A 22,108-nucleotide genomic window follows, 5' to 3' on the forward strand; every position below is an offset into this window, starting at 1 on the left:
TGAAACAGAGAGGTTCTCCAATATTAGGATATTGTACATCATTTTTAAAATGAAAATATCTCATTTAATGAAAACTCAAACATCATTGCAATAAATTTCTAAATTTGAATTGAGCTAATAAAGATTTCAGTAAGTAGAATTAAAATGAAAAAAAAAATTTTAGCATAGTTCTTAGTACTATTTTATTTATTTTACAGTATAAACATGCTCATACACACAGTATATGGAGAATTTCCAGAATTATTAGAAGATATTTCTATAAATAATTTGTTTAAAATGCCACCAATAAAATTTGTAAATATAAGAAATTATAGAAATCTATAAATGAATTTAAACAACTATATATAAAGTAGGCTATATAAGTTTAAGTCCATTTATATGTTTATAACACATAAATATATATTATAGTTGTTACTGGTAACAAAAAATAACTATTAAATCTAATTAAGATTTAAAAATCTATATATATATGGAAGAACAGATATTTTAGAATGCACTTTATTTATTTAATAATTAATTTAAACTATGTTTATGTCATATTTATTTTTATTAAGTTATCTGAAAGAGACCCAAATTTAAATAGTGTCTTACCCTCATATCTAAACACAATTCTTTAAAAATAAATATAAAAGAGACAGTGGTGGTGTGAAATGTGCATTTACCCCACACCAGAGAGCAGACGACAGAACAGGAAGGAGCTGTATCCTTGGACAAAGGAGGAGAAGAAAGCAAAGACACTGTTGATGGAGAGAGAGATCAGAAGGGTCTGTCTGCGCCCGATCCTGTCAGCCAGACCTCCCCACACAAAGGCACCCACCATCATACCCAGATACACAATTAGACCTGTGAGAGAAAGACAGACAGAGAGCGAGAGAGAGAGAGAGAGAGAGAGAGAGAGACTTATGATCAATAACCATACCAGCATCCTGTCCAAATCATACCGCATCAAGATGACTAATGGTGATACTCCATACAGACAGTAAATCAAAGTGACCAACAGAGCAGTGTGTTAGGTAAAATGACAATTCTGGTACTGGCGCTTGTTGCTAGAGCTACATGAGCTAAAATTCGATTAAAATGTCAAAGTTTGCTTCTTTTATAGAATGTAATGCTTTCATTGTTTTGTGTCTGAGAGCTCAAATTCTTTTTGTCTTTTGTTCTTGTGAGAGGTTTTCTTTGGTTTAGAGAATTCACACTGACTGCTGAATGAGACTCGTTCACAGCTCCACCAGCAGCTGGTCATGTGACTGGTCATGTGAACGCAGACTGCTTGCATGGATGTGCTGCCACGACACTGATAAAGCAGTGCATGAATACAATATAAATGACCCATGGAATATGATATTCAGATGTTGCTCTTTCACATCTGATTTCAGTTATGTTTTTCACACTACATTTAACCCTGGATTAACATCTTTTTACACCTTGGGTCTTGTTGGCTAAGCTACTTAAGCACACAGTCATCCGAAACACAATGGCTCTGTTACAAAACCTAGTGAGCTGTCTTACTGTTAGCAGCCTATATAGGTAGCATCCTATGAAATGGAACCCACTACATAGATGACTATCTCTGGATTCCACTCCTCATATGATTCGCATGGGAATCTCAAATCACTCCATTAAGCATAACATATATATCTAGTATTTCAAAATATATAAAAAATGGAAATTCTTGTAGATAAAAAAGTTCATAGGCCTAATTATAAGAAATGTTTCTTGAGTAACAAATCAGCATATTATATTAACATAAGACACAGTTATTCTAAGTTGTAATGATATTTCACAACACTACTGTTTTTACTTTAGTCTTGTTGAGCATAAGTATTAAAAGATTAAGTATTAAAAATAAAGTATTGAAAGTATATTTGGTTCTTATGGTGTTCATGTTATTGTCTTTGTGTTGTTCTGCAATTACCCAATCTGTCATGTCTGTCAAATTCAAATTCAACCCAGGCTACATACACAACTTCCAGCTGTTAGAAAGAGTAAGGCCTTGTCATATTTAAATTCTAGTGTCCCATTTTAGTACATACACCTGTCTGCCATTGCATTGCCCAATGGACACAGCGCTTCACTGGCACAGTCAGAAGGTGTTGAGAGCTGTGGTTTGTGCAGTGTAAGCTGATGGGCCCAGGAGAGGAGGGCTTGAGATAACATACCCCAGCGCTGCATTGCAGTGATGCCTATCAAGACCCATCATCACGGCTGTCTGCCAGAGGCCTAATATGAGGTCAAGGTGAGAGAGAAGTAGTGCTGACAGCTGCCACACAAACTCAAAGATATTTACCATTTGCAGCACCATCTCAAAAACATGCAGATCATATCTAGATCTATCTATCTATCTATCTATCTATCTATCTATCTATCTATCTATCTATCTATCTATCTATCTATCTATCTATCTATCTATCTATCTATCTATCTATCTATTAACCTACAGTCCACAAAAGAGTGCTGTTGTGTTAAATGCCATTTTAATTTGTTAAAAAAAACTGTAAAATGATTAAAAATAGTATTGTTTTGTTTATTTTTTATAGGGGGGGGGGCTGGGGGGTTGTCCTTGGCTGCACAAATAAAATTCTCTAGAAAACGACAGACTAGAAAGCATGATCATTTTCTCAATAATACTCCATAAACAAACATATGCACAGTATATGTGAAGAGCGTTTGCTTTCTGTGGATTCTGCTCTCATGCAGGCCTGTTTATGACCTTCAAAGCCAGTGATGAAGAGCACATTTGCTAGGGAGACCTGAACAATGGAGATGACAACACTGAACACGTGTTGCGCGATTTTACTCAGCTAAAAGCATTAATAAACACAGCTGTGTTTGGGGTTAACCACATGCCTTGAATTTAAAGGGAAGGTGTGTGTTTTATGCTACTCCTGTAGGACCCAGCCAGTTAGGGCTCAGTGATGGTTGAGTGGGCGTGGCCGCCTGCACCGTCAGAGGGGTCTCAGAGACGCAGGAGAGGCGAGGGCCTGGAGACAGCTGACCTCCGCCTCCTCAGAGAGAGAGATAGTGCAGAGGGGGAAGGGAGAGAGAGGAGGCTCTGATTCTCCCGCACAGTGACAGGAAAGCACACAGGCTCCAGGGTAGAGGAAGTGAGGAAAAAAGAGACAGAAAACGGGGGAGGGGCTGGGACACTATTTTTAGTGCATCTTTTTCGTTCTGCGAGTGTCTCTCTGCGTCACAGATGAGGGGAGCGCAATGGACTGAGGCAGGTTTGTGTATTCTGTTCTTCAGTTTCACCCAGACTAATGTGCCGTTTGGCACCCGGTGTTCTGGTGAGAAACAGACTAAACGCTCTCTGTCAAAGGTAAAGTGATGTGGCGTCACCTTTCACCCTAACCATTCTCATGGTAACAGGGGAAAAACTCTGACATAAAAGCTGCTGTCATCGAGAGCTCTCTCTTTCTCTATATATATATATATATATATTTACATCCATCTATCTATCTATCTATCTATCTATCTATCTATCTATCTATCTATCTATCTATCTATCTATCTATCTATCTATCTATCTATCTATCTATCTATCTACACATCTGTCTATCTATCTACCATCCATGTCTATCTACCTATCCATCTGTCTATCTATCTATACATCTGTCTATCTACCTATCCATCTATCTACCATCCATGCCTATCTACCTATCCATCTATCTACCATCCATGTCTATCTACCTATCCATCTATCTACCATCCATGTCTATCTACCTATCCATCTGTCTATCTATCTATACATTTGTCTATCTATCTATACATCTGTCTATCTACCTATCCATCTGTCTATTAATCAGTCTATCTACCTATCCATCTGTCTATCTACCTATCCATCTGTCTATCTATCTACCTATCCATCTGTCTATCTACCTATCCATCTGTCTATTAATCAGTCTATCTACCTATCCATCTGTCTATCTACCTATCCATCTGTCTATCTATCTACCTATCCATCTGTCTATCAATCTATCTATGTATCTACTTTTCCATCCATCCAAACAAATGATGAATACAAATCCATCAAACAATAAAATCTCCTTGACGGCTGATTTGTCATAACATTTAATGAGGCGATTTACTTTCAGTGCCGTGATAAATAATAGTAGTGTTTTCTACACGATATTTTCATATTACACAAACAAATTACGCTGTCTCTTCTAGGTCTCACTCATTGCATTTTAAACAATCAGTAGAGGAACATGCAGGTTGACTGCTGGGTGCAGTGAGCAGGAAAAAAAACCTCTGCGGGCCATTTCATCCCACACATCCACGCTGTTGGATTTGATTGGAGCATGTCATGTGACAGAGGCTGAAGCATTTTTGCTGCAGAGCTGCAGCTGCGCATGCATGGAAACTTTAGGCACAAGGACCCAGCAGAGATGCAGATGGCACTTCAGCATGAGTCAGGGCTGTTTTGTAACAGGGGAGAGACCAAGGGCCCTGCTCCCTAATGGCACTCCACACACACACACGGTCAAGCTGAGACCCAGGCAGAATATCTCAATGAACAAGCAATAACATGAGCACACTAGCTCACAATGTAACACAATGAACACAATGATGTCACAATAATCATATAAAAGATTATTTAAAAAAGAGACAACATATAGAAACATAATGAATATGGTCTAATAGCAGCAGGACTTACGTGCATTGATGAGTACAAGCAGTTAAAACTACCAAAAAGTGTTTGTGGACATGATCTAATGATAATACCTTGTTTTGTTTTTTGTTTTTTTTTGTTTTTTGTGGGGTTTTTTTGTTTTTTTTGGGGGGGGGGGGGGTATGTAGCATGGTATTCATTGACTCTATTCATGCAAATGGACTGCTAGAAGATTTGTATCCTACACCACAGGAATCAGTATAAGCTATGAAAGCACACTGTGCTGTTCAGCAGTCTATTGTCAGTTAATTATAGCTCAAACTGCGTCAATGCTGCGTTGGGTTCGACCAGGATGGTCGAGTGTCCTTGCTGGATGGACTGACAGATGATGAATTGGGCACATAGTTGCAGTGGAAACTAGCCTTAAGATAAATATTGTATATATATGTCACAGAAAGCCATTTTTGTATGCAAAAGTAACAATTGGACATGGTCTTATACATCCCTACTGAAATATTTTCTTCCCCAGGCTTACATCAGGCTCCCAACCTGGCCAGCCTGTTGGCTGGTGGTTTTTATCCAAAGTTTTTAATCCAAAATTACTTACAAAAGAGAACTAAAGCAATTTGCAAAGATAATGTAATACAGTAATATTTCCCTCATTAAAGCAGTTAAGTTTTTGTCTGATTTTCAATCTTTGTCTGGCTTCAAATCAAAGTTTGTAATATTTTTATACACCTCTTCACTTTCCTAAAATCCCTATTGGAAAAATGAATGGAAAAAATATTTCCAGAAAAGATTGCAGGAAAAGGTGAAAGGCACTGTTGCGCTCCATAGCAAAAACCACAAATAAAAGCTGATAAGCTGTTCTTTACTTACCAAGCATCCCTTTGTTGGGCTCAGACAAACACATGTCCTTCTCAGCACTGGGCAGGACGAAACCCACCACGAAGATCTCCACACCGTCAGCCATCAGAGCCAGCCCCAGTACAAAGTAGAGGGTCCACTGGAAGCGGCCGTGGCCACACTCCTGAAGGATGGTCTCATACTGCTGTGCCAGCTCCTCCTGGTCCTTCCTCCTCTCGCCCTCATACTGCGCTACGTCCCGGAACTGAGACTGTCCCACTCCGTCCACCTGTCTGTCAGCCTTTTCCACTGAGTCGTTTCTGGGGATGCCCTGGTACTCGCCCTCATAGATCTCATCATCCTCATCGTGGCCTTCTGTAGAGTCACTGTGAGCCCCTTCGTCGTCATTGGCCCTGCTATTGCTGCGGTAGTAGCTGCCGTCCTGGGCCTGTACGGGGTAGTCGTCATCATCGTCTTCCTCTTCGAAGCGAGTATAAGAGCGTTTGGTGTACTCATCAGCCACCTTGTCCACGTGGCGGCCCACCTTTTTACCTGCATGCCTTTTGACTTCTTTGGCAATGTCCTTAGCGCCTTTGATAAAGGCCGAACGATCTCTGTAACCCTCATCCATGGTTGAAAGTTATGTGTTGATGTAAAGAGTGCTGGAGCCGGGTGTCAGGAGCTGCTTGTTAGCATGTAGTAGAGTGAAGCTGGGCTAGAGAAGTTCAGGACCTTGGACAGCACCTACAAGAGCACAGAGCTCTAAACGACAGCCTGAAATTATAGAAGAACACATGCTGTTATTCAAGATGACTCACTTACAGAAATACTGCAACTTAAAAATATATGCATCAAATGTAACATAAGGTGTATGTAAAAAAAATATGGTGCAATAGTCAATAATGTGAAATTATTGGACAAATCGTCATTATCATGTCCAGTTCAAAATAAAATAAAATGAAATACAAGATAAAAATTATTTCAAATTAATTTATATAATTTTAAATATGAAGTTTAACATTTCAAAGTATTTTTATAATAATGGTTGTAAAGGTTTGGTTGTGCTGCATTTATGCTTAATATGCTTACATAATAAGAAATCATTGTCATTATCATCAATTGTATTAGTTATTATTTTATTTGGATAATTATTATGAAAAATGTCATAGTGTAAAACTCTGAAAATGCAAAACTTAATAAAAATGCAAAAACTCTAAAACTCTTTATACTGAATGTAATTTCTTTAATTAAAGTGTTGTATTTTTTGTTACATGGGCATGTTTTTTATGAGATTTCCTCTTTTAGAACTCACTCTTTGCTGAATCATACTCGTAGTCTGTATATTCTGATGATATACAAAGAAGGCTAACAGTATATCAATATTGGCTGACTTCTTTTTTCATATTGACTTCCAAAATACATTATTTGTATTCTTGAACAAGGAATGACTAGTTTGTACACAGTTTAACTGCTTAAAACAATGCATTTACAATGTCAAATAAATAATGCTAGAAGAAACACAGCTGCCAGTTGTTAAGACAATCTACGTTTTTATATAACTGACTTAAAAAAGTTAGGACATGTCTTGAAGAAAAAAAAAATAATGACTATCTTTTAAGACTAGTCTAAGGAGTTTATGCAACCGGTCATACCAGCTTAACCCAAACTAGTTTTAAAAATGTTCAACCAGGTAAAAAAAACAGGTCTGCTCCTCTAGCTAATAAACCATCTTAACCAGCTTGATTCACTAATGACCTGCTTGGACCAAATAGAAATCATGTAAAACAAGCTATACACTGAGCTTGGCTTCAGCAGGATTTTCCAGCAGAAACATTACCTGTATAATCTTGATTATCATAAATCACTTTTGTGATAACAGCAACAACAACAAAAATTTGTATTTGTTACATGTATTTTACATATAATTACAATTCTTGTAAGCTTACAAATGAATACATGGATAACACTGACAGCATGTAAATAGGTGCAGCAGCTCTCGCAGTGACCTTGTTTCCTCCACTTTAAATTCTGGGGGGAAACACTTTAAGAAACAAACTGAGCCTCCCTGAAAAACGGCTGATTAAAATGTTCCCGAGGGAAATTCATGAAACCATCAGTTTGTGTTGCCTCGTACAATCTGTTGAAATTGGTCTGGATCCATTTATTGCATTAATAATCAAATATTCATAATTGGGCCATATTAAAAATATCTCAGAGGGTACTTACAACACTGATAAAAGATCTGTACAGAAATCTTTCACTGCACAAACCTGGTCATGGAAAGGATCATATGTAAGGTTAGGAATTAAAAACCGGAACTGACAATGAGAACACCTGTTTCACCTCGAGTTGTCCTCACCTCAGCATGAGTATTGTAGTAGTAGTATGATTTTTGAATGATTTTGGAACTAATTTTTTTGATTCACAGAATCCTCCAGAGTGGGTATTGAATCACTCACTAAACCACAAGTTATTACTTTTTATCATATATATACATATATATATATATATATATATATATATATATATATATATATATATATATATATATATATATATATATATATATATTCAGTATATATAATATTCTACACACATCACACATCTTTAGGATATGTATACATGCATACACATAGATATACTGTATGTATACAGAGCCAGTTCGCCTGTTCTTTTCTATCTCTCTAGCTGTGTTTTCTTCTCTGAATAGAACCCATCAGCCCGACGGTCATCTCTCAGCAACCACATCAACCTGTGTCTGTGAAGATAATGAGCCGGTCAGTCTGACATTCGGCCTTCTCTGTGACAGACAAAAAAAGAGCAATCTCGGATATCTGTCGGCAGCCCTGCTCTAAACACCTCGGCACAAGTCCTATTACGTTATCGGGGCACTGATAAGTGAATACACAGAAACTGAACAGCCATGTAGATCGTAGAGCTGTAAATGCCAATAAAACAAATTGACGTGCTTCCCTTGTTACTCAAAGTAAACACTGTGCAATAGAGGAGATGGTTGTAAAACTATAAATGTCTGTAAAGGTGGATCTGGGGAGCTATGAGCTCATCAGCAGTTGCGATTGGTCCAAGGGAGAAATGGCCCAGTTGGCAGCAACAGACATGGATCTGCAGTATACTGTCCTCAGTGGTCGTTCAACTATCACTAATATAATACTTGCATGTTCTCTGGATGTATTCCAATACAGAGGCCTGCCCTGCCATTGGGAAAATCATTTCTAATATCGATTGCTTTCAGGGCTGGCTAGATAGTGTTTGGTATAGAAAAATCCATGCATAAGTGGGTTCTGATGAGTATCTGATGGATAAAGTGCTGACACATGATGAAAATGCATCAGCAACTTTGTGGCTAAGCTCAAGAAAGCATGAATTCATTCAAAACAACACAAATATCAGTGTTGCTTTCATTACTATACTGAAACAATCAAAGGCATTCTGACCTAGGGCCTAAAAAATTAAATCTGTTCACTCCGAGCAGAATCAGTATTTTAAATCATAGCAACAATAATCTTTGTAATCTGTGTAAGTTGATATAAATGCAATGCGATGCACTTACTGCCTCAGATGCGGCCATTCTAATGACTGACAAAACACAAATTTCTGACATTCGCTGGTGAAAAACCTAACTTCATTTGAGCTTGATTTTGGTAAAATGTTAATGATATAAAGACACGTTTAAAATATATATATATATTGAATAGTAACGGTTAAAATGCAATCAAATACAGACCTATGGTAATAATAGCTAAAAACCTACCCCAACCCTAAATGGCTGGTGATGACATCAATGGTTCTAGAGGGAGGTGCTAATTGGCTGTCTCATTGTAAGGGGGTGTAACTTGTAGGGGCGTGGTTTGTAGTACTGCAGGATGCAGTCGGAAAAATTTGACCATTTTAGTCACATTGGATGTGTCAATGTCACATTTGCAAAGGCTATATTATTTGAATTAATTTGTTGACAGCCAAACAGAATGATAAAATAACGTTATAAACCGGTTAGAGGTCATTTCAAATAAATTTTTCTGTTTAGAACAAGTAAACTTGTCATGTACTCACCTTCATATATAATTTAGTGGAACACAAAACATTAGATACAATGAAACTGTCTGCCACACAATGAAAGTGCACTGCTGTGGTTGCCAAACAAAAGACCACTAAAGCAGTCAACACAACTCTTATGCTACATTTCAAGTTGTCTGAATCCATATGATAGCTTTATGTGAGAAACAAACTGATATTTAATTTCTACTAATTTGCTCTGCTATCTGCTATCTGGCATAGCACCTTCAAAGAGATTTGGGAGTAATGATTCTTTACATTTCAGTCTGATCCTCACAGAAATCTATTATAAACACACTTTAAAACAGGCAGGTGAGTAAATGACGACAGAATTGCTAAGTGAACTATCCCTTTAAGAGCTCTCAGTGACATTCAATGTCAAACCATTATACCTGTAAATAACACATGTAACTAGACCTGCGCAGGCAGAGCACACAGACTCCGTTGCAGTACGCTGCAATGGTAACAACCATCTCGCCCACATTCCCAAATACAGCTGTATTCATGTCTGCAGACAGGACAGCAATAGTGGTGTGTAGGAGCAGTGGCGTGTGTGAGATGGCTCTGCTGGGAAAAACACTCAATCAGCTCTTGGTGGAACACTTGCGTTTCAATTAGACTCGTACAGGAACATAAGTCAGCGCTAAAGAACAGGGCCTAAAAGCTCTGAGAACCAAAGCCTAGCCCATAGCTGTCACATCTCGCTGATACACTGCTCTAATAGCAATATGAGATTATAGGCCATTTAGCTTTGATTTAGCACTGCAGTAGATCAAAAATGGAGTAAAACACACAGGCGAGGAAGACAGTGCCATTCTTAAACACAATAAAATTTAGATTTATTCTAGATCTGCTAGGAATCAAGAGAGATGGCGCACTGCAAAAAGACTTATTTTTTTTTATAAATAAGATATAATATAAATATATATATTCATGTGACACTGAAGACTGGAGTAATGGCTACTGAAAATTCAGCTTTCACATCACAGGAAAAAATTACATTTTAAAATATATTTAAATAGATAGGGTTTTTAAATTTGTAATAATATTTCACAATTTTACTGTTTTTATTGCATTTTTAATCAAATAAATGCAGCCCTTGGTGAGCATAAGTGACTTCTCTCAAAGACACTGACCCCATTTGAACGAAGGATTATTAGGAACACCTGTTCAATTTCTCATTAATGCAATTATCTAATCAACCAATCACATGGCAGTTGCTTCAATGCATTTAGGGGTGTGGTCCTGGTCAAGACAATCTCCTGAACTCCAAACTGAATGTCAGAATGGGAAAGAAAGGTGATTTAAGCAATTTTGAGCGTGGCATGGTTGTTGGTGCCAGACATTTCTAAAACATTTCTTACAAAGAATGGTGTGAAAAGGGAAAAACATCCAGTATGCGGCAGTCCTGTGGGCGAAAATGCCTTGTTGATGCTAGAGGTCAGAGGAGAATGGGCCGACTGATTCAAGCTGATAGAAGAGCAACTTTGACTGAAATAACCACTCGTTACAACCGAGTTATGCAGCAAAGCATTTGTGAAGCCACAACACGCACAACCTTGAGGCGGATGGGCTACAACAGCAGAAGACCCCACCGGGTACCACTCATCTCCACTACAAATAGGAAATTGAGGCTACAATTTGCAAGAGCTCACCAAAATTGGACAGTTGAAGACTGGAAAAATGTTGCCTGGTCTGATGAGTCTCAATTTCTGTTGAGACATTCAGATGGTAGAGTCAGAATTTGGCGTAAACAGAATGAGAACATGGATCCATCATGCCTTGTTACCACTGTGCAGGCTGGTGGTGGTGGTGTAATGGTGTGGGGGATGTTTTCTTGGCACACGTTAGGCCCCTTAGTGCCAATTGGGCATCGTTTAAATGCCACGGCCTACCTGAGCATTGTTTCTGACCATGTCCATCCCTTTATGGCCACCATGTACCCATCCTCTGATGGCTACTTCCAGCAGGATAATGCACCATGTCACAAAGCTCGAATCATTTCAAATTGGTTTCTTGAACATGACAATGAGTTCACTGTACTAAAATGGCCCCCACAGTCACCAGATCTCAACCCAATAGAGCATCTTTGGGATGTGGTGGAACGGGAGCTTTGTGCCCTGGATGTGCATCCCACAAATCTCCATCGACTGCAAGATGCTATCCTACTAATATGGGACAATATTTCTAAAGAATGCTTTCAGCACGTTGTTGAATCAATGCCACGTAGAATTAAGGCAGTTCTGAAGGCGAAAGGGGGTCAAACACAGTAGTATGGTGTTCCTAATAATCCTTTAGGTGAGTGTATATATAAAACCAAACAAACTCTAATGAGTCTCATCTGACATTTTTTCTCATAAAAATCTTGTTGCACTTGGAAATGTATTGGATAATGAAAGTAAAATGGGCTGTGAAACACGTTTCATGTTGTAGCTCTTAATTTGTAATTTCTCAGAAGTTGCAACATATCAGTAAAGGATTTGGCACCTCTATTCGTAACATCTCTTTAGGATCAAGCTGATTGTGAATTAACTATGAAATAAGGGGAGGGCAATGATTTGCCTCTTGTTCACCAGTGATGAAAGACCCAATTATGTAATTCAGTTTTTGAAGCAGAGACTACGCCAGCGGGAGTGTAGATCATCATTTTCAACGAGAGACGACAGGAAAGCAGCGCATCAGCTAGAGTATGAAGAGGCTCATGGGACTCCAGTGAATCTCAGTGTTAGCGAATACAAACTGCCAATGAAAACACAAACCTATGATGACAGCCCTGAGGGGCTCATTTCTGTTTGGAGTACTTTTCATGTCCCCATCATATATATCTTAAAGGCATAGTTCACCTAAAAACTTTCATTCTGTCATCATTTACTCACCCTCATATTGTTCCAAACCTGTATGAGTTTCTGTCTTCTGTTGAACATAAAAGAATATATTTTGAAGAATATGGGTAACCAAACAGTATTAAAGTCAATGGGGTCCATCAACTGTTTGGTTACCAACATTCTTCAAAATCTTCTTTTATGTTCAAAAGAAGGAAGAAACTTATACAGGTTTGAAACAACTTCAGGGTGAGTAAATGATGACATTGACAAACAATGGTGAACTATCCCTTTAAGCTGTTTGTATGCAGAAACACCAACAGGGATTTTAAAGTCATCTTGTTTGGGTGTGTATTCTGGTGATCTGATATCATGTTACAATAATTCCATCAAGTGGCTAATGTCAATGAAAATCCCTAAAGCAGATGTCTAGGATCAGAGCGATGTTGGTTTGCCGGGTCACATCAAATGGCTTTGACAGAATGTTGACATTCATTGAGATAAACATGGTTTGTCAAACCAATGTGAAGGCTGAATTTTTCTCTTTCTTTACAAAAAAACATGCAAATAAATAGTCGCATTAAGGATTATCTGCACCCGTGACTAGTAAATTCCCAAAAACATCAACACACGACATGTTCCTCTCAGCAAAATACACACACAGGTGCCCATTTAGCATTTAGAGAAAATCATTATGCTGCTTTCTAAAACACCTTATTTTGACCAAATTCTAAAGCATCAAAAGCAAATTTCTTCTATCTTAGGATATGTCTCTGTGTACATACGGTGGTACTCGCCATGCTGACTCAGAGCCTGAATAGTTTTGTTATCCCAGACAGACTGGTGCTTTCGCCACAGATAAATAGCAGCGATGGTAAAGAGCACTCGCTGTTTCTCATTCAGCTTTAATATCAAGCATTTTATACTGATTCCATTTATATTTAGTCTTTTCCTTCAAAAATGTTTCTTTGCAAGAAAACTAATTAGTTGTTTACAACATCCATGAATGTCATTAACAAACGTTACTAGGCAACCAGGAGTGGTAAAATTATGGACACCAAGCTTCATTTTGTAGTAGAGGGCAGACGAACGCCCACTAGCGACCTAACCTAGCAACAGCCTCATGCCAAACTTTACTAAAATCAACTGTTGAGCTGAGACTGAAAAATACTTGTCATAAAGAAGGACATTTGGACACCATGCGGTGATTTAAAGAGGATCTATTATGCTTTTTCACATTTTCAACTTGAAACTCTTGGTTATGGTAAAGGGCAAGACATTTCTAATCAGAGCACATGTGCTTTTAGGAAGGAGAGGCTTCATAGAGACAGGAACTAAACAGAGTGCTACTGACAGACTGGGAAGAGAGGTGCTGCAACAATGGAGAATATGTCAAAAATAATGTTTTGAACATTCAAGCATGAAACCTATTTTAGCAGATCTGAAAAACAAAATCAAACCTTTGTAAAAGGGCATAATATGGCCTCTTTAAAGGGTTGCTTTGGCAGAAAATTCAAGCCAGTTAAATGTCAGCGGTCAAAGATTGGCGAAGAGAGGAGAAACCTGCTCAACAACAGTGACCAGTAGAGTGGCCGCACATGTCGAGAGAGAGGAAGAGTCTGTCCTGAGAGCCATCAGGACTAATGACAGCCATGCAAATGCACCCAAGACAATAAAAAACTTGTGAATGTTAAACTAAGACCACCTATGGATAATTTCCACCATTTCCTTGTTTCACATTCATATTTTGAAGAAAGGTGGGGTCCAAATAATGCTGGACCCATGACTTTCATTGCATGGGCAAAAAATAACAAACAAACAATAAGACTTTCACTAAAAAATAAAAAATAAATCATATGCTTGGATCAGTGTCTAATGAGCAAATAAAGAGGGGCAAATAATTATCATTATGCAAAAGCACTATGTACAAACACAGAGATTTGAGAAGAGAAGAAACACTCAAAACTAATATGAATAATGAAATATTCAAATGAATGCATACATTATTCCTACAGTAGCAATGCCATTAACCAATACTAACTTAAAATTATTAACAACATTTCATACAAGGCATTATAAATCCTTGACATGTCATCCCACACATAATAACCCTATCACTACTCCTAACAGGCTTATTAATTATCCATGTGAATGATTTAAAAAGCAATTTAAGCCTTAACTGTGCGCCTTTCAGGAACAATACATGCCGTGTCACTTGTCTTATCAGGGTATTGAAGCCATTTTCAACATTGTGAGCGATTATTTGTACAAAATTTAAAACTAAGCTACCCATTATCCAGCAGGCAGATGGAATATGTGTATGGTGGTCACACAGGCAGCCCAGGGGATTCCCAGAGGACAAACATGAGAATACCAATATCCCCGGCATAACAAGGATTATAACTAGATGAAGCAGTTAGCTTGATAGAAACAAGTTAATTTAACAGTACTGTATATGGGTGAATCTCAACCAAACCTGTTCAAAGCATAATTCGGCCAATGGAGTGAGTTTGGGGAGAGGCTATCTGTTTGTTCAACCAATGTAAAACGAGGAGTGTTCGGGAAACCAGTTTAAAAAAAGCAAAACAAATAATTTTTTCAATTTCATTAAGTGGTAAAAAGTTTATTTTCGTAAACGAAAACTGAAACTATGACTAAAACTATTGGTACAAAAACATTTTCGTAAACTGAAATAAAAAAGAAATTTCAACATAAATGAAAAACTAAAACTAAACGAAACTAACAACAGTTACGGAAAGACTAACTGAATTAAAATAATAATTAGCAAAAATAAATAATCGTTTTCGTAATTAATAAGTACTCATCCTAAAAAATAAAGTTTTCCATTCCAATGCGCTACTTTATTTTTCAATGACCGTTGCGGTCGAGTCTCGCGTCTTTTGCAGCGTCTCGTGCATGACACAATGTTCTAAAAACGCGGCTCTCAAGTTAAAATAAGTTAAACTTTTAAAAGACGTGTCTCGAGACCTCGAAAACTGCTTTCTGTCTGAACCAGCCCTAAGAATCAGAAATGGCCAAATTTGGGCAGTAATAGGCAAGTAATATAACCATCTCATGTGAAACTAAACAAAATACCACACACATTAGACAAGATACCACACTGTCAGAGTAGAAGTGAACTAAATGTCTGGTCTGAATAGTATATATGAATATGAGTATAATTATGAGTATATGATATTTAAAGATGCAATAGACAAAAAGGATTAATGGATCAATACAAAAATAATGTTTGAAAGGATTAATGATAAATAACCATAAAAGAATAGGCTAATCATAGCATATTTTTTTATTTCACCACATGTTTAACAAGATTTCATCTTTAATATGAATGAGTATGAATGACTCATTTTTACTTTTAAGTTGCATTTGTTCGGTTCTTTGTTCAAACTCAAACAATAATATTATATTTATTATTAAGAGATTTACACAAGAGTTAACTGCAAACTGCAAACATTAAACTTTGCTGAAATTAAATGTCTTTAACTGGAAGTGTTCTGTTAACTCTGCTAAACTATAGTTACTAAAACTAACACTGAAACTAAATACATAAAAAACTAAATAGAAATGTGTTAAAAAAATTAAAAATAAACTAAAACTAACAAAACCGTTAATGAAACTAACTAAAACTAAACTGAAATTTATAGAAAATTTTAAAATGATATTAAAATAAAAACTAATTTAAAAGTGCAAAACTATAATAACCTTGGGTGGTATTGGGAAATAAACTACACATTTCAGCTTTAAGGACAACTTTTAAAGATCTTGTGATAATTTAAAGAATTTTAAAATATACACTACCGTTCAAAAGTTTTTAGTTCAGTAAGAGGTTCTTTTATTGTATTACATCATTGTATTTTGTACTATATAATCCCATGGTTTCACAGACAAAGCTTAAACGAGTCCCAGACTAAAATGCATGTTTCAGCTGTTTTAACCAAAGACAGTCTCAAAAACGCGGTTTGAAATCAATGGTGTTAATGACATCACAAACTACCTTATAACCAATCAGGTGAAATGTGATCGAGTAGATCTCTGAGCTGGAGTGAGTGAGTGGGGGCGGGGCTAATCTGCATATTAATAGAACCGCTTATACTAAATGAGGCAAGGGTGTAAAGTTACATTCAAGCTATTTTAAAGCATGAAGATATATTATTTTTTCAAGGATTTTTTTTTTTTAAATATGTCATTTTGGTGATCAATTATGACTTTTAAGGGCTACAATGATTGACTACAGGGGGACTTAATATGTCAGTGCCATTGTTTTGTCTCAAGATACACACCAGTAATGATTTTTTCTAAGAAACGTTTCTAAAAGCTATAAATGCCCTAATTGAACTAAAGCTTAATCCTGGCTTAATCTAAGCCCTGTCTGTGAAACCGGACCACAATATACATTGTATAATTATATTAAAATTAAAACAAAGCAGTTTTAATATTATTATGCTCCATCCTCTTACAACAGTTTTGCTTCTCCTTCTGTACATCTTTTTTTATGTGTTTGAAGTCTAGTCTTACTCAGAGTAATACATTGAACAGAATTTGAACTAGCTTTCTCTGACACATGCTATTGCCAAAAAGGCCAAAGCTCAATGCATCTGCTGTATTTCAAAGAGCAAGAGTGACAGCAGAAGCCTTGAGAAGATGGATCTAGGAATGAGTGCGGTGGAATAGAGGGAGGAGAGGAGGATGTTAGCGGATGGTTAGAAGCATCTCGACAGCGGTCTCGCAGGAAAGGACAGAGCCGCTGTGAGTCACGTTAGCCCTGGAACAAATCTCTCGGTGTGCGCTGTCACCATGGCCACAGTCTCTCCTGCCCTCTGCTACATCAGCACCACCAGCATCCTCATGCCCTGCCTCCATTTTAGCCCCAAATATTCCAGAACAAACTGGCCTGAGCCACATTTGGATGGGTGTTGCCAATGCAACATTTCATTAAAAACAGGAAGTGCTTCTTCTCTATCATACTGTCGCTAGTACAAATTGAACACTGAAAAGTGAAATACATAATATGCAAGGAAATCCTCATCCTTAAAGTCAACATGAAATTAAAACTGACCTACTTTACTTTCTTAAAATGATAGTTCACCCAAAAATTAAAATTCTGTCATTAATTTCTCCCCCTCATGTCGCTCTAAACCCGTAAGACTTTGGTTCATCTTCAAAAAAAAAGAAGATATTTTAATGAAATCTGAGAGATTTCTCTCCCTCCATTGAAAGCATATTGATGTCCCAAACTGATGCTTCAAAACGTTCATTCAGTGTGATTGTAGAGTAAATCAATATGAATCTAGGGGTTTCATCCGAGTCTTATGAAGGGTCACGGTCGCTTTATATGATAAACAGATTTAATTTAGGCTTTTATTTGCATTTAAACTTTGATCAACGCGCATTATACACAGAACCCTCAAATATGATAAACCGCACTTACTCGACACGCAAGAATAAACCTCATTGGTTCTTGCGGAAGCTCAAATAGGCTAGTGTGACACGAGAGAATGTACGGTACATGGTTCACCGTTTACCATAGTATTTGAATGCTTTGAGTGTTCGCTGATCAGTGTTTATTTGTGAATAAAAGCCTAAATTAAATCTGTTCATCATAGTTTTGGGTAAATATAGACTTTTAATGGAGGGTGAGAAATATCTTCATTTGTCTTTCAACATGAGGGTGAGTAAATGATGATAACATTTTCAAATATAAACGTAACTCAACAGGTTTAGATAGCAGGGGTACTCAAGGCACATTCTGCATGGTGTGTATAATGAAGTCCCGGGGAAATGAGGATTCCTTCTGTAAGAGCTCATATTTTAACGCTGGGATTAATGGGTGAGAGATTAGAGTATGATTCAGTTACATGCAGACTCATGCACTATACTAAACGTAAGCATAGTGCAGTTTCAAAGAAACCTCTCACCCTCCATTTGCATCATCGTGAAACTGAGGACATCTGGATCTAACCTTGAAGAAAATTCTAAATAAATCACATATCTATAGAGGACTGTGATGTCACTGTTATTTGTTACGCTACAAAGAGGTTGGTGGCGTTTACCCTTCTCTCTGTGAACACATGCTGTGAGAGTAATGTATAGATTTTGGTTCAAACACGAGTGAACGGGAATTTACACACGGTTCCACCTTGGTGTGAAAATATACATCTTGTGAGGTTTTGATTCAATTTAGATGTTTCCATTCCACTCTAAAAATTGGCATGCCTTCGATTTCACTCTGAACATTCACCCAGACGTTAACCTGCTGTTAAGCAAATATATTTTGAAGACTAACAGGATGGAAAATGATATTGAAGACACAAAGGCAAAAAACATATAAACGGATCACCAATTAGAACAATAATCCCAAGAAAAATGTTTTGTTTAAAAAAAAAAAGAAGGAATCACTTGGAATATTTCTTAAAATCACCGTGAAATCAAAATGGACAATTCTTGTTTTTTACACATGAAAATATTGCAGTTTTAATTATGAATGATTTATCCTTGCACATTTTTTTATGTCACCTCATAATCTCTACTCAAAATAACTTCCCCTCCCTCTTGCAGCAACTTCTCTTCTCTTCTCTGATGATGTGTTAACTGTAGTACTTACTAGTAGTTTACTAAGGGTAACCTATCACTCACATGAGATTTACCAATAGCAAACCACAACCATCTAATCAATTCCCAAAAGACAAAAACAAAAAAAGTCCTTTTGTTTCTAATTTGAGAAGCCGTTTTACTCAGACATGCATATAATTGGGAAGAAAAGACTATCGCAAATTCCGTTTCATGTCTGCTTTAACAAATTCCCAGTTTTTCGTATTAAAAAATCAGAGCAGCACCAGGGGATATGGAATTATTGTGAAAATTGCAATATTGTTATAAAAGAAAACCAACTAACATGATTTCCAACCTTAAAAAATTTAATCTAATATATAACATGGACATGAAAATGTGCTGCACCAACCTCAAGTGATAATCTTATTCCTGACTCCTGAATGAGTTCTGAATGATGGCCGAGTCAGATAAGGCATCAGAACCAGGAGAGATCGGAGGCAAACACTCCTGCCGTGCCTTTAAACACTTTTCTGACCCTGATCTCTCTCTTCCTCTGAGGATTCCTCTCAAGGTTACTCTGGAAAGAGCACTGCAGCGCAGTTTGCACACAATGATTGAGGAACGACTGCAAACCTGACTAGCAGCAGAGGACTGAAGCTGAAGATGCGTACCGCAAATCAATTCACATTAGGAGAAACAGCTTCTCTCAAAGTCCTTCACACGGGCTCGGACACTTTCAAACAGATCCAGATCTAAGTTATGATAACACAGTAGCTCATCCTACCAATGACCCAAACTTTCAGACTTTTGCGTATCACTAAGCCACAGTTAGTATTACTGTTAATATTGTTTTGCATTGTGATGCTTTTTGGGTAATTGAAGACACTGATGATTCTCCTTAGATTTGAACTACTGTCATAAAGTATTTTTATTGCGTGCTTATGAATATAGTCACAATGTAAAAAAGAAGGATCTGAATTTTTACAGTCTTCAGTTAGCACTCATATTTTATCCAAACCGACTTACAAACGTGAATAAAGAAGCAGAAGTGACTACTCCAACTGAGAAAACATCACAAATACTGCTAACATGCTAAATTCATACTAGAAATATCTATCAAATATACATCTCTAATATCAATAGTCGATACTAACTAACTAAAGCTCTACATACACCCTTAAAAGTAAAGGTTCTTTATTGGCATCAATGGTTCTATGAAGAACCTTTAACATTCATAGAACTTCTTTAGAATATTTTAGGTTCTTAGATTAATAAAACTTTCTTCATACTAAGACAAAATGGTTCTTTTTAAAACTGGTCTTTTTGGGGGAATCAAAATTGATTCTTCTATAGTGGCATCACTGTGAAACCCCTTTATTTTTAGTAGTGTACTAAAAATATTGTCAGATATAAAACTCTATAATGGCTAATAAACAAAGATCTGCATATAGGAATCTAACAACATAGGATATAGCTAAAAGCAATGCAGTAATGACAACATAAATCTCTGCATTGCTAGAACATAAAGCTCTAGCTTTGTAATACTACCATTTTTGCATATTACTTCAGCTCTGCACAATCAACTCTTATGTAGGAAACGGTAAAGAGCACACTTATATTTTTTTGCATGCACTCAACAGTGATGGTTGGTTATTTCCAGTTGAAAGGCATTATATTTCACTGAAAGAGAAGCAGTATACGGATAGAGCATCACTGTGAATTCAGTCAAACCAAATGCACATGCTGTCGTGACAAGATTGAATGCAATCAGCAATGGAATAAATCATCGAGGAGATTCACACCAACACACGCGCACACATGTACCAGGTTTCCATTCTTCATGACTGCTGCAAGGTCATTTTGATGCTTCAAGATAGCACGAGCAAAACATCTCGTTTTAATCTACATTTCTCGTGATTAATCAATTGCAGAAAATATGAAACCCGATAGCAGCCTAAAATCAAGGAAAATGGAAAAGCCCGATCAGTGTTATTCTGGCGGATAGATATATTAGGTGAAGGGGCGAGGTTTAAGGTGCCTTGTCTCTAAGGGAATATGGCTTTTATAAATTGCTCTTTTGATCTATTCTTTAACACATGGCAAACAAAGATTCGCATAAATACAGTAAATAAGTAACAATGTGTCGTAGGATAGCGACTGAGTGCAAAATACAGCACAAAAAAAAATCTGCTCGGCGTGAATTTATTTTTGAGATGATGCATGAGCCAATGATAAAAATAATGCCTTAAAACAGATCTGTATAGAATTTACGTACCGTGTTGTATGCTATTTATAAAGATGTATTTTTGATGAAGATTACGTTTGCATCCATCATTGATGTGCTCACATTATTTTTCAGATTAATGCATCTAACGTTACTCCATAATATAGCGTGTAGAAACTTAAACCTGTAACATATAACATAAAACACGTATGTATGCCTATATAAATGTGCAATTTAAAACATGGACGAGCATTCAATCATATTTAGGCTATATAGATTTACTAATTATAAATCAGCTCCAAAACACGAATTAATTAGCAATAGAGGTCACTTACCAGTGCGATTCAGTTATATATTTTTTCAAAATGCTGTCAAGAATAACTGTATATAAGATACGGTGAATTTTTAGTCGTGATGATGAGGAGGGCTGTGTGACATTGCCTGTATCTTCACCCTGTAACGAAGGCGCGTGTGACGTGTAACGGGGTGCAACCCTACAACACAGGCAAAATTACGATTCCTACTATGGCGTACGCTAGACTTATTAATATTAATAGAAAGACTGACGTTGCATGGTAACCTTCCTCGAGCGTCCAGTTACGTAATCTAGTTAGTATTCATGGCCGAGCCTAAAATTCTTGATAGGCCAATCGACTATCGCTCACTCAACTTTCTTTCAGCCAAGCGGTTGGGCGATCGTCACGTGATTTGCACTCTTCGCACTCTCTGCCTTTCAGCCAATCATTTAGGTCTATTTAGGTGAATGTGATGTTACGTAATTAATATTTATTATTCAAGCCATCGCCATAGTAGAATGGGCCAATTCGCATCCTAGAGCGATCCCTTCATCCCCCACCACTCTCCAATTTGCGAGCGATACGAAATTAATCTGCTATCAGCATCACCAATGTTTTAATTAAAACGGGTTTTTATTATGATAAAAAGTCACATGTTTAATCC

The 22,108-nt window shown here is 37.0% G+C and overlaps 1 protein-coding gene across 1 annotated transcript in view; it reads right to left on the reverse strand.

Moving 5' to 3' along the window:
• Positions 1-21,728, reverse strand: part of sv2a (synaptic vesicle glycoprotein 2A) — a 45,188-nt gene extending 23,460 nt beyond the window's left edge. The window contains exons 1-3 of the mRNA XM_077214583.1: positions 21,484-21,728; positions 5,492-6,232; positions 663-843 (exon numbers count right to left, since the gene is read on the reverse strand). Of these exons, the coding sequence (XP_077070698.1) occupies positions 663-843; positions 5,492-6,089 (779 nt within the window). The 5' untranslated portion in view covers positions 6,090-6,232; positions 21,484-21,728. The remainder of the gene's footprint in view (positions 1-662; positions 844-5,491; positions 6,233-21,483) is intronic.
• Between the last annotated feature and the right edge of the window lie 380 nt (positions 21,729-22,108).

This window comes from Siphateles boraxobius, unplaced genomic scaffold, assembly GCF_051911475.1.
Source record: "Siphateles boraxobius isolate OS27281-9 unplaced genomic scaffold, OSU_SipBor_1 68, whole genome shotgun sequence".
Lineage (NCBI taxonomy): Eukaryota > Metazoa > Chordata > Actinopteri > Cypriniformes > Leuciscidae > Siphateles > Siphateles boraxobius.